Raw genomic sequence first — 13403 nt, forward strand, 5'->3', positions numbered from 1 at the left:
AAAGTGCTTAAAAGTAAGTATAGACTTAGGAACTATCATTATTTCCTTCTCTAGCTATGTTTTATGACTTCTCATAATTACTTGAAAGGGGTTTTATAAACATAGAAGTTTACATTTAAGATGAGTAAAAATGGGTTTATGGCAAAATAATTTGACATCAAGAATGTCCCTGAATATCAGAAAAACAGGCGAATCTGTCAGCTCTGATGGAGAACAGAGTCTGGTCGAATTTGTCGTCCTCGCCTTGGTGGAAGAGTCAGCTAAGCACACGCTTCGCCTCCTTTGCTGTCTTGGGATTGTTTTCTTTCAAGTCGGCACAGACTAAAGCATGCTGCAGCACAGCATCTGAATAAATAGAATAACTGTAGCTCCCACTAATTTAGTACATGCTTTTCTCTTAATTAAAACTGATTCCTCTCTTAAACAGACTTACAGGTTTGTTTCTTTTCACCTTATCTTGTAAGGGAAATTACATTTGTTGCCATGTCACTCTGCAGCCTCTGCACTCCCTTGAGCACAGCGAGCCTGTCTGCAGGGGGAGGTAGGGTTGCGAACAGATCTTGCAGATGTTCGTTGAAAAAGTGATTGAAGACAAGAGCATGTGGACGAAAGCCTGGACGAGGCACTGGACAGACTCGGGTGCAAATCCCGGCTCTGCCAGGGGTGGGTCACAGCCTTGGTCCTAAGCTGTACAAATGGGACAGTACGGTTGTTGAAGGATTTTAAAAAGACGAAATACGTAAAGCACTTAGCACTGTGCCTAGCACGTGGCAATTTTTTTTTAACAGTTCCATGAAAATCATAGAATAAGCTAAATGAGTTCTAAGTTGAAAATAAATATTCCAAAAAGAGATTAGAATGAAAATAATCACAATTTTATAGGCATAAATGTGACGTAATGTACTAGCTAACTAATCACTTATGATGTGCCAACACTGAATTATTATTTTCAAATTATTTTTTACATAGGATTGGTTATTTATAAACATTCAGGAGTTAGAAAAGTTTACTTAGAGGTCATTTTTCATGTTCTAAGAATAATAAGAGATTAAACAGAGTTGTGTTCTAATTTTCAATAATGAAAATTTGCCTTAGGTTTGGAAAAGGATGACCAGGACATTTTCAACTAATACCGATCTTGTCTTGACGTGTTGCTGTCCTCAGAGTCTGGGAGCCTCTTGTAGGTGAGAACAAGCTGTCCTGTGATTGTTCTTTTAGCAGTATAGTCATTTAACTCCCTTAGACATAGCACCAAAGCGAGCCTACCACTTTTCCATACAAACTCTGAGGTTCAGTCTGTACTTTGTCATTAGAAAATTGTATGTCCTCAGTCACTTAACCTCTACAGGGCTCATTTCAAGAAATATTTGAAGATTATATTAGGAACAGGTAATGTATTATATAAGGTGCTCTGGGTATTATTAAAAACGAGAAGACGCAATTCTAGTCCTCACAGAGTTTACAACCAAGTCAGAGGGCCAAATACAGAAATGTCTGTGAAACAGGTAGAGGAACAGAGATTGTCATTGAAGAAGTGCACATTGCTCTGCGTGCAGAGGTGGGGGGGGGCGGAATCTGGTGGGAGGAGGCCAGAGACTGAATCATGTGACAGATGACACCTGACACAAGCCTTGAATGACTGGCAGAATTTAACAGCCACTTGGAGCTTCATTTGGAGGCAGCAACACGAATGAGAGTGTGGCGAAGGCATGGGACGTGATCGTTCTGTGTTGCAAGGAGGGAATCTGGTTGTGGCACAGTGTACATGTAGGGGACCGGAGAAGGAGGAGACTGAGGGCCACTGCTCAGGGCTTCGCGGCCAGGAAAGGGGCTGGCTCAGCAGGAAACAAGAAGCTTCACTTCACGTTCCTCATCAGAGTAAGGAGAGAAGTGGGCTTGTTCGCTGCGGGTTCGTTCAACAAATATTCACTATGGAAACAGTAAACTCAGCATTTCACAAATCATTATTTAGTTACAATGCCCCTGCCAGTCCTATGATGCTATGATTTGTGAGAATGTTTATTTAGACTGACAAAAATGTGTTTTCTTCACTGAAGTTTTCTGAGCCTGACCCTTCCACATGAACAGCTCCCGTCTCCTTTGAACTCTTCCAGCATTTTACCTCTACTTCGTATTTCCACTTCGTGTTACTGTTACATCCGCAGGCACGGTCAACCCCAGGAGGCGGGCCACGTTCAGCCTCTGTGTGGATGCTGCAGTGCCTGCTTAAGAGGCATCTATCCAAAAACACGTGTTGAATGAAGGAGCAGCCTGATTAATATCCGCTTCCTGGTGAAATCACTAGACTAAGTTAAATGTTTTAAGTTACAGACTAATTTTTACCTGGAAGAGTCCTGCTGGGAATGATTGAAAAGAGTCCTTGAAGGGCGAATTTCTCGGCTCTCTTAACACCACTGCCTCACTAATTTATTGGAGACATAAAACCACACTTGTTCATGTCTGTTATATTTTTATTACAATAGTAAGACATGTTCAGTGGAGAAACCTTATCTTTTACAGATAAGCAAAAGGAAAAAATCAACATCTCCCATAATCTTAACTCAGAAATGGCCCCAGTTCCTGTTTCAGAGGAGTTGATGAAGCAGACTCTATGTGCGTTTTTTAAAGCTTTTAGTACACTTGGCTAATTTGCCCTTTAGAAAGACTGAACTGTTTTGTGCTCCTTCCAGAGATGTTGAGAATGTTCCTCATTTATGCCAACGCTGTGTGTTATCACTAATATTAATCCTGGCAAAACGGGTAGGGGAAAAATCATTCCTTTATAAATGTGCATTTCTTTGAATACTAACTTAATTAAACACTTTTCCATGTGTTTAATGACCGTTTGTATTTCCTTTGTGAATTGGCTTTTCACATTTTCCCTCTTTTTCTATAGGGATATTTCTCTCTCTCATTTTTTGAAAAATGATTTTTGCTAGCTGGGTGTGTGTTAATAAACATCTGCCCCACTCCAGCCTTTGTCTTCACCACATTTCCTCTCAGAGTCACCGATCCCTCAGAAGGGAGTCCAGGAAATAGTCAGTGAAAGTCCCATCGCCGGTCACCTCCTCCTCTCGTTTCTAAGCTGAGTCAGTGTCAGGAGCTGGAGTGTCTTCCAGGAATGGAAGTACACGTAACAACCACCAGCGGAATATTATTTTCTCTTGGAGGAGAATTATTTTCAGAAACAATGGTAAAAGTAGCATTTAAAATTTAAAAATGCCCTAACTTACTTTGACAATTTAATTTAGACCTAATACAACTACTTTCCTTTCCCCTTAAGACTATCATATGCAGGCCTGGCTTAAAAAGCAATAGAAGGGGAAGTGCATGCAAGCCACAAGTCAGAGCTGGTCACCCCAGTCAACAGGACATCTGTTCATGCACTGTGGACGCCCCGATGTGTTTCCCAGGCATGTATGGGAGTCCTGTATGGCTGGGCCCTGCAAATTCAATAAAGAATGAACACTCTTATGGCTTGGTAACTAAGAAGTTAGCTGGGGGCAATGCTGAAATTCTTTCTTCTTGGAAAATGGAAACTATGAAGGGGAAGAAAAGTGAAAGAAATTACAAAAGGCAAAAAGCAAAGCAATGTGGCTGGGAGTACAGAAGTACAGAAAAAAGAAGAAAAGGAAAAAGAAATAGCCATGTTAAAACAGAAGAGATTGTGAAGTGAGGCTTAGAAAGAACACATTCTTCAAATTTATTATGGGGCAATTATCAAAATATGGTGCAATGTTCATTTTAAATCATTTAAATTATGGAAGCATGGCATTACAAATACAGAACAGTATTTTTTAATGCATTAAATGGAATTTATCCCTCATATGGCATAAAAGTAGTTAAGCGTGTCTTCCACAGGGCATAATATCGAGAGCAGTTTGTTTTTGAAAGCTTTTTAATTTTTTTAAGTCACACACGCATACAGCTAAACCAGGTGTTAGAAGCTCCACAATCTCTTTGCGGGAATTCAAAGTCCTGTCAGATGCCTCTCGTATTTTCAAAGGTTCGTTCACCAGCGGTGGCTTCAGAAGCAAGTGGAATACTGATCATTTATAATTGTACTTAGTTAGATAAATAAAAGGCACTTGGTTAGGGGCTCTTTCTACTTGAAGTCACTTTGAAATTCAATGAAAAGAATTAGATAAAGGACAAAGCCAGGGATATAATAGTGTGTGATCATAAAACCAGCCCAGATTTGGACCCTTTCCTGAAAGAAAAACACAGGAATATTTATTGATCGGGCAATGTTGGTGTCTCCAAGAACAAAGTAAGCAATAGATAATAATAATTTCAAATTTCATTTATTCATTTCTTGCTTTCTTCCAAACTCTTGTTTAGTTCAGTGTTGTGAGTAGGAAAAGGAGCAACTGCAGACTGAAACAAAAATATACCAGTGTTTGGTACTTTCAAAAACATCTTAAAGATTATGAAATTATTAAAATTTCTACAAAAATAAGGCTAAAATGAAGTTGAATTACTCGTATTAAAACACAGATTGGAGGCAAAAATTTCGGGCTTCCTGTTAGGTAGCTCAAGAGCCTTAAATAGTACCAATTAAATGTAAATAAGGTGAATTTAACAGTCTATTGGAGAAATAAAGCCTGGATGCTTTCATTTCAACTCACTAGCAATTAAAAGGTAAAGTATTATTACTTAGAAAAAAGATTCAAGTGGGGTAATATTGTAAAAAAATTAGAGAATGACCACGGAAGTCTGGTGAAGGTTTGGGAGTCCTGTTGTTCAAACAGGCACCGAGCATCCTGCCTCCTCTCCAGCTCCCTCCTGGCCTTCCCACAGTCAGCCCAGAGGTCCTGATGAAAGTCACGCAAGGCGGAAACACGTCAGGAGTTTCAAACCCCGACATATAAACATGGTTTGCATCACTATAGATGAAAGACTCTGAAATGACAGACAGGTATTTTGATTACGACAAAAGACAGATGGAGAAGACCAGTTGACTCTTGAATAGTTCCCCTTCAATGAAGTGGAAACGAGCAATTGCCTAAAATTTTCCCTAACATTTTTATTTTTTGCCAACCTGATTTTACTTACTTCCTGATCTGTGAGGCCTCATATGTGAAGCATATTTCTATGGTTTATGGTATCTTTTAAGCTTAATGATTTTCACCATTATCAATCATTAATATAATTTATCCTATTTCCCCAACTATGGCAATAGTGAACTAAAAATGTTTAAACCAATTTATCTAATGCCTGGCTTACTTTTCTGAATTCTATAATGGTTTTATTTTCTTTCATATATATATACACACACATATATATACACACACAAACAATATGTATATACACCTACAAATATACATAGATACTATATATGTGTATATACCTACTATATATTTCTATGTGTGTAAATATATATATATATATGCTTTCTCTACACACACATACACATATGTATACCTACACAGAGATCTGCAGAAAAATATGACCTTTGCATGTTCGAAGGGATCCCAGGAGTTCAAAACCCAGCATTTGTAGGAGCAATCCATGGAAAGAAATTATATTTAAAATCACAAAATGCTTTTGTGGACTGTGAGACAAACCAAGCCACGCGAACCTACTGTACACATGAGCGTCTTAGATTGGGAGGCGGGCAGCCTTTCTCCATTAACTACCTTGACATAAACTCCTAACACAGAAGTGAAAAATGACACATAAACGATACCCTTTTTTTAGCGCGTGTTAAAAAGCCGATTATCTCCCTGTGAATGAATACCAGGCACAACACTTTGAAGACACGTCTTCATAACCAGAAGTGAGAAGCTCCAGGCACCCGCATCTCGCCTGCGTTCCGTCCGCGAAGCTGTTAACAACGCAAACCCGAGAGGCATCCTCCCAGCTCCGAGGCGACGCTGTGGTAATTAAGGAAAACCTGTGCGCGAGTTGGCCGAGTCCTGTCCTGCGGAGTGGGAGGGTCACACCGGGAGAGACTAATAAGGGCAGAGATGCGTCCCCTTCCCACTCGCCGGGCGCTCGCGGGCCACTCGTCGGCGGCGCCGCAGCCCTGCCGGGACCCCCGCGCTGCGAGCGGCTCGGCCCACGCCGGAGGTAAGCTGCGCCCACACGCCGGGTCCCTGTCATCTGCTCTTGTCTCTGGGCATTTGCGTGCATCTGCTTTTCAAGAAAATGGAAAAACTGTGCCACCCACGGGAAGAGGTTTTGGTGCACACCTGCAATTACGCATTCCCAGAGGTAGCTGCAGATGGGACCAAAACGTTTGGCCCGTCACGGCCGCTTCCGTATGCTCCGTATAGTGTCGTGGATGCGCGTACGGTCGCCTAATGCGGTTATGCTTAGACTTTGCTCCTGGGGGCTTCTCGCTCGGTGTGTCTGCGCAGCGGAACTGTGAGCGCTGCTGATGCGGGGAGAACAGACGCCAAAGGCAGGAGAGAAACATATCCGGGGGAAAAAGCGCAAAACAAACTCAGTATACAGCCATGCGGTTAGATCTGAATTTTCGGTATATCTGGAGACGTGACCCGGGAAGCGAGGAGGCCGTTCAGGGGTGAAAACCGGGCGACGCGCGGCCGGGTTACCTATTCGGATATGCGGGTCTTTCTCCCGAGGGCGGCTTCGGGGCGGCGCGGCGGGGACCCCGGGCTCCGGTCCCCCAGCCCGGCTCGTCCGGAGCGGCCGGCCCGGCTCCTCGGTCACCGCGCAGCGCGCGCGCCGCCGGACCCAGCGTCCCCGCCGTGGTCCCCGCCGTGGTCCCCGCCGTGGTCCCCGCCGTGGTCCCCGCGGTCCCCGCGGGAAGGTCCCGGCGCTGGAGGCACGCGGCCCCGCTCCCCGCCGCCCGCGCGCCCGCGCCCCCGCGGCCCCGAGGAGGCGGAGGAGAAGGAGGCGGCGGCGGCGCGCGCCCGGGCGCTGCGGGGTCCCGGAGAAGTTTGCTGGCCCGGAACCAAGGCGCCGCCGCCGGCGGCACGCAGCTCGTCCGAGACCGGCCCCGCGGAGGTTACGGAGGGGACGTGCGGAATGTCGGGGGGCGAGGGGCTGGGGCCCAGGCCGGGCGGCAGGGGCCCCAGGGGCTCAGGGAGGCACCGACTAGTGACAGGGTGCAGAGGAGCAGGGGACCGGAACACAGGCCAGCCTCGGGGCACAGTGGGCTGGGGGTAAAACAGAGTGGAACCCTGGAAATGCGTGGAGTTCTAGCTGAACCATCCAGGAGCTGCCGCAGAGTGGTGAGGAGCCGCAGCCTGAGGGGGTGAAATGGAAGGGTGAGGGAGATAGTGGTGCTGCCTCTTTCCACCCTCATTGCAGGACTCCTGGGTCCCATCTGCTTGGAGGAGAAGTCTGAGGAGAATCAGGATGGCAAGGGGGGGGGGGGGGTCTGGACACTCAACAGGAGTTTATATCTGCCTGGTAATAGAAGGGACGAAATAAAACCGCTTCAGGGCACCCCCACCCCCATCCCGACAGAAAAGAGGGGAGAGCAATGGTGCTCCTTAGTCTGCCCACATCAGGCGCTACTGTCATTCTGTAAGAGACTTTTCAGACTGCACAGATGTGTGGTCTCAGCATCTCCTTGCTCGTGCGTGGGGAGAAAACTGCAGGACCCTCTCCAAGTAGAGGCCCTTGCTGTGTGCCTGCCAAGGGGGCTGAGGTGTTTAGGTGTCCAGATGGTGCAAAATGTCCCTAAAAGCCTTTTCCTGAGTACTGCCGTCGGGAATCTCTAACGAGGAATCTCTCCCTTCGGGGTGGAAAAGGGGAGGGTGCTTCCCAGGGCTGGAAAATTCATTCTCTCCCTGGGGATAGAAAGTGGAGAAAGTAACTGGCAGGCGCTTCCAGGAGGTATCTGTCCAGCCTGATCTCTCAAGCTGGTAAGGCATCCAAGTGGGGCTTCCTGGGAAAGGAGGGGAAAGGGGCCGCAGCAGAGCAGGGAGTGAGCCCGAGCCTGCTGTGAACAGGTCAGAGAAAGAGCACAAGGGTGAAAGAAAATCAAATGGGGTTACTGTCACAACGGGGATGTTATCTCTCTATTTGATTTGCCATCCAAGGAGACCATCTAAAACAGATGGGAGCCTGTGGTAGTCTACAGATATGGAAAAGTTCCATCTACTTTCTGGTCCTCCAGCTGAATTTCTCCTGCTGCAATTTTAGTTCATTTTTCCAGCAGGCAGAAATGCCCAGTGGGGACACAGAGTGGATAGTTTTAGAGGCAGGAGAAGATATGGGGATAGAAACCATGCTTCTATGGCTAACTGGCCTCATAAATACAAATTCAAAGGAAGAATGAAAAATAAACAGGACTGTAGACTAGCAGGGCTGGAGAGATGCTAATATATAACCTGGAAAGGATGCTGGAAAAAAGAGAATGAATGGGACTGGAGTTGGATTATTTGAGGCAGGCTACATTGAGGACATGTATCTTAAAGAGGCAGAGAATAACGAGGCTTAGCAGAGGAGAGCAAGAGGGAGGGCATTCCAGCCAGAAGGAATGCGTGTGTGAAGCCTTAGAGGTGGGAGTGAGCGGTCATGTGCCTGCTGAGATGAGAATCCAAGCTGGGGCGAAACCTGAGATGAGGAGAGCAGATCGCACCTGCCAAGGAGAGACTGGAAAGGAGAGGCAAGAGGCAGGGGCTCTTTAGGGGGTTATTTTCAAGGCCAATGGTGAGATAATCAGGTGAGGGCATTGTCTATTGAGTTTGGAAATTGATATGAAGATGGTGAATGCAAGACTGGAGTAATAGGCCTGTCTTATCGATGCAGGGGCTGTGAAGCCCAAAGGATGTGATCTCTCTCTTTGAGAGGAATCAAAGATAATCGTTACATTGTAAGATTCTTAGATCAGAAAGCTAGCAGAGCCCTTCAAATGGAAAAATTAAGAAAAGTTGATAGATTGGCGAAAAATGCACATATATATTTAACATTTTAAGTGGCACTGGATCATTGATATAGATATATCTGTGGAAATAGAGCTAACGAATTGAAATCCAAAAGAATGTAGGTCAGTAGTGATGGCTGAAATTGAGAATAGTATCAAAAAAGCTGATGGCGACAACTATGGTTCAGAGGGGCAAGTCAATAGGATAAGTAGCTGAGCATGGGGAGAGTCTGTTCGGCATGCTCAAGGGAACTCGAAGGTAGAGAGCCCTGGAAAGTGGGCACTAGTTTGGAAGTGACAGGAGAAATAACATGGAACTTTGAGAATGTGTTGGAGTCGATCAGTTTTAGAGGAGCAAAAACATTAAGAACCAGGGAATATTTTCTGTGAAGCAAGAGAGAAGCTTCAATAGTATTTTTTTTTATTTTTTGGTCTCACTAAATAACTGAAATTATGTTCACTGAGCCTTCTTTTAGGATTTTTTCCTGTATTTCTCTATAATACTTCATTCAAATCCTTCTATAAATGTTAAGTCCATATCTGTATATATTACTTAACAGTTCCAGCCTTTCATTTGTTTAATTTTAGTCCAATTGTATTGCTTTAGACTATTCACCCTACAAATTGATCAAATGAGTACCTGCTAAATGCCAAGCTTAAGCAAAACCCAGATGATAAGACCCAATATTTTTTCTCCACAATTGTTCAATAGGGAGAGGAGACAAAATGCACACATGTTATTGCAACGCAATATAGACCATGCTGAAGCAGAGGTGGTGCTGAAGCTCTGTGGGATCCCAAGGCAGTGAGTAATGAACTCTGTGGGTTCCGCAGACTTCATAGAGGACATGGCCTTTGAACTGCATGTGGAAGGCAGAGTAAGTGTTCACCAGATGGAGAGAGAACTGGAAGGACATTCCAACAGCCAAAACAGCATGTGCAGAAACCTGGCATGTTTTGAGAATTGTTGGTGGAGCAGAGTTTGTTTGGAAGGAGGTAGTAGGACAGGACATCAGACTCCTATGAGTTGAGGCCCCACTCTAGAAGAAACTGGAGTACCTTCCTTAGGAGTGGGCAATGAAAAGCCACTGGGAGACTTTAGTAAGGCAGAACACTAAAGTGGTTAGGTCTTTGTTTCAGAAATAGAATTCTAAAGCAGTAGGGAGATGGAATTAAGGGAAGAAGACTGCAGGAAAGCAGTGTAGGGAGGAGTCGATTACACTTTTCCAGATTAGAAATGAGAAGGACACAAACTAAGGCAATTCTTGTGAGGGGGAGAGAGTTGGTATGGATTCAAAAGACATTGTAAGAGTAGATTAGGCTATGATAGAGATTTGATATGGGGATTGAAGAGTGAATGGAAGATGATTTTGAAATTTCTGACTTGGGTTCTTAAGTTAATGATGATGCCTATTCTTAAAATATGAAGGTCGAGAGGTTTCTGTAGAATATAACAAGGGCAGAAACCCTGCCTAAGCTGCAAGAGACTTCTGCAAGCTAATTTCATTTTCATTACTACAGTCAATGATAAAATTATGCAATAATGCTAGATCTAGTCCTAAACTCTGGGGATATTTGTCCTGTTATTGGCTTGGATTTTTAACTCTGTGGCAATGACTTTTCAACTGATTTTCTCCGGTAGTTCCTAGACTCTAGTATAGCTTCACTAAAGATAGAGTCTAAAGATTGGTTAAAGAACAGATGTGTAACACCTGTTGTTTTACTTATTTACAAGATGTGTCTCTTCATAACAGTATGGCCAGATTTTCTTGGTGGAGTTATGCAGAGGCATACTGGAGGGAAGTCAGGAAGGTTTGATTTAAAAATTGACCCCCTACCCAGTCACCCAGCACTTCTCTTTGTAATGAATGCTCTGAAAACATGGGTTCTTTCAGTCACTTAACAAATCAAACCTACTTTTTTGAAAGTTGAAATGCTGTGTTGCTCATTGTACAGCCTACATAAAGAGAACCAGTATTCCCTTTCTATTTTCTCTTCTTCTTTCACTTGTCTTTTTCATCTTATTTTCTATTTCGGTACTAGATCTAATGCTCTGACCCTTTATCTAATGCCAGATTTCAAAGATGCAAAATGAGCATTATGAAATGTTAGATGGCATAACAGTAAACTTATTCATGTTCCATAGGCAGATTTGGTTTGGTTTGCTCACAAGCTTGTGCTGAGAGAACCCTGACCATCTCTGCAAGCCTACATTCCATCATTCTAGCTACTTCTTCTGCTCTCCTTTACTTCTTAGTCTCTGTCTCTCAAAGACAATCTATGTGTTTGTTTGTTTACTTCTGTTCTCCCTGGCCAGAGTGCCACCAGGGACTCCTGTTTGGCTCACTGCTGTACCCCAGAGACTGCTGTATCCCCAAAGGCACAGAGCAGGAACCTCATCCTACTGATGGAATGAAAGATTAAGGTTTCCCAATGTTCCTTTCTGACATTTTTGTGCTTTCTGTACACAAATACAGATTAATAAGGAATTTTTAAAAATTCCTGTCCTAATTCAAATATCTTTAGTTTTGATAGTTACCGTATAGGATTTCAAGAGCTTGATAAAGGAAGTTGAGAGACAGTGACTTTTTTTTATTCCCTTACCCCAACCAGTCCCCAAAACTATTCCAGTTGGTCCAGGATGGTGAGAATAATTGACTAGAGGTAGAGGTCAGAGCCAGGCCTTCAGGCAGCCACTCTCTCTTTGTTGTCATGGCAATGGGAAATCAGTTACAGGCAGGTCTGTCTGGGTGATTTTAGAGGGTTCATAGGCTCCAGCAGAGTTGTCTGCTCAAGACTGCCAGTGCTGGGCATACTCACAATTATGACTTTGGTATTTTGTAGTGCTTGGAAAGAACTGTCTGGCATCTGGATAGAATCTTGATAGAGAATAACTGAAAATCGAAAAGGAAGTGTATAGAATGTGATAGGTCTGTCCCACATTCTGATAGTAAGCATCACGGTGTAACAGCAAAGCTTTTTAGTCAAACAGACCTGGACTTGAATCCCAGGCTCTGGATCTTTTCTATGAGCTTTAAAGTCTCATACCTGTGGGATAGGAACCTGATACCTGTCTTTGGTACCATCTTTAGGCCCTGGCTGGAGGGTCCCTGCTGTGGGCCCTACAGTTGAGAAGGCCCCATATGGTCTTGCTCTAGATATGTGCTTGCTCTTAGGGTTGGGAGTCCACAGAGGTAAGGGAACCTGCCCACCCAAAGCCCAAGCTTCTAAGTTTACCCAGGATCCTGAAATTCCCTGACTGAATGATCCTTAGTCTTCCTACAGGATCTGGTGGCCCTCTTCCTTGAGCCCATCTTCACAGGGACAGACCAAGCTACTGGTGTGAACACTCGTAGGCTAAAGGGGGTGGTCAAGGAGGGGCTGTTTGCAGGTGCTGTGGATGGAGCTTAGATTGATTAGAATGTTCCAATATGTGTGAGTGAAGCCCCTCCTGGTACAGATGGAGCTAGGAATGGAAAAAAATGAGGGACGAGCTTTAGTCCAGGCCAGAAGCCAGTTCATCTGTTTGAGCCTGCTGTGTTCAATTCTAAACTTGACCTGGGCTTTCAGATCTTTATGAGGGTATATTTGTCAAGATAAAAGGAGAAAACATATCTTTCTTATCAGTTTTATTAGCTTTATTTTTAACTTTCACACATTTAGACTTGGTCTGTGGATCTCTTGCCCTACACCCTGCTCATATTAGGGGCAGGCATGCCTGCCTCTCAGGTTATTATAAGCATTAAAATAAAATGCCATATTTAAAAGAAATTCTGTTTCAGAAAATGAGGCCATGTGTGACCAATATTTTTCATATCCTTACCGGCAGGGGAGTGGGGAGCAATCGAGGGATTTGAGATGTGTTTGGGGCAACCCTGAGATGACTTGTTGATGGTTTGGATGTGGGAGATGGTGATGAGGAAGACAGAAGAATCAATGTGGTGCTTAGGTTTCTGGTTTGAGCATTTTAATGGGTGCTGTTTATTGAGACTGGGAGGAGCATGAGAAGAACAAGTTGTGGTTAAGAATCAAGCATTTAATTTGTATTAAGATATAGATGCTAGTGTGACATCTAACAGGGAATATTGAGTAGGGGGCTGGATACAAAGTCTAAAGTTCAGAGAAGAGGACTGGACTGGAGTGTAAATTTTAGATCCACCGTCTGACAGATTTCATTTAAAGCCAAGAGAATGGCGAAATCACATAGGGAGACATCATAAAGAGATAGGAGAGGAGGGCCACAGATCCCAACTAGAAATCAGGTGGAAAACAGATCTGAGAAGGGGGTTTAGAAAGAAATCCCAGGGAGTGTGAAGGCAGGAAAGCCAATGAGAGTGAAGGTTTCAAGAAGGAGGGAGTGGTTAGCTACTGGAAATGCCACTGGGAGTTGAATTAGACGGGGAGAGAAAAGGATTCTTTCAAGTTCTTGCTGAACTTGGCTAGAGACATTTCAGTGGAGTGGTGGAATGGCAGTTCTTTGCTAACTGGAACGTTTAGTCGACTAACCATAACATCTTATTCTTCAAACGTTCTGGATAAGTGAGCTTGGAGCTAAGTG

At 44.1% G+C, this 13403-nt stretch overlaps 1 protein-coding gene across 4 annotated transcripts in view; it reads left to right on the forward strand.

Annotated features, from left to right (window-relative positions):
* The first annotated feature begins 5620 nt into the window (after positions 1-5620).
* Positions 5621-13403, forward strand: part of COL19A1 (collagen type XIX alpha 1 chain) — a 312844-nt gene continuing 305061 nt past the window's right edge. Inside the window, exon 1 of one of the 4 annotated variants that reach the window (XM_070584878.1) lies at positions 5621-6072. Coding sequence is in view for 2 of the 4 variants with exons in the window: in XM_070584876.1 (XP_070440977.1) it covers positions 6571-6975 (405 nt within the window). In the remaining 2 variants the exon portion in view is untranslated. Of the gene's footprint in view, positions 6073-6334; positions 6976-13403 lie in introns of those variants that run through there. The other 3 variants (XM_070584877.1, XM_070584876.1, XM_070584879.1) reach the window with 3 other exon arrangements.

This window comes from Equus przewalskii, chromosome 19 (assembly GCF_037783145.1).
Source record: "Equus przewalskii isolate Varuska chromosome 19, EquPr2, whole genome shotgun sequence".
NCBI lineage: Eukaryota > Metazoa > Chordata > Mammalia > Perissodactyla > Equidae > Equus > Equus przewalskii.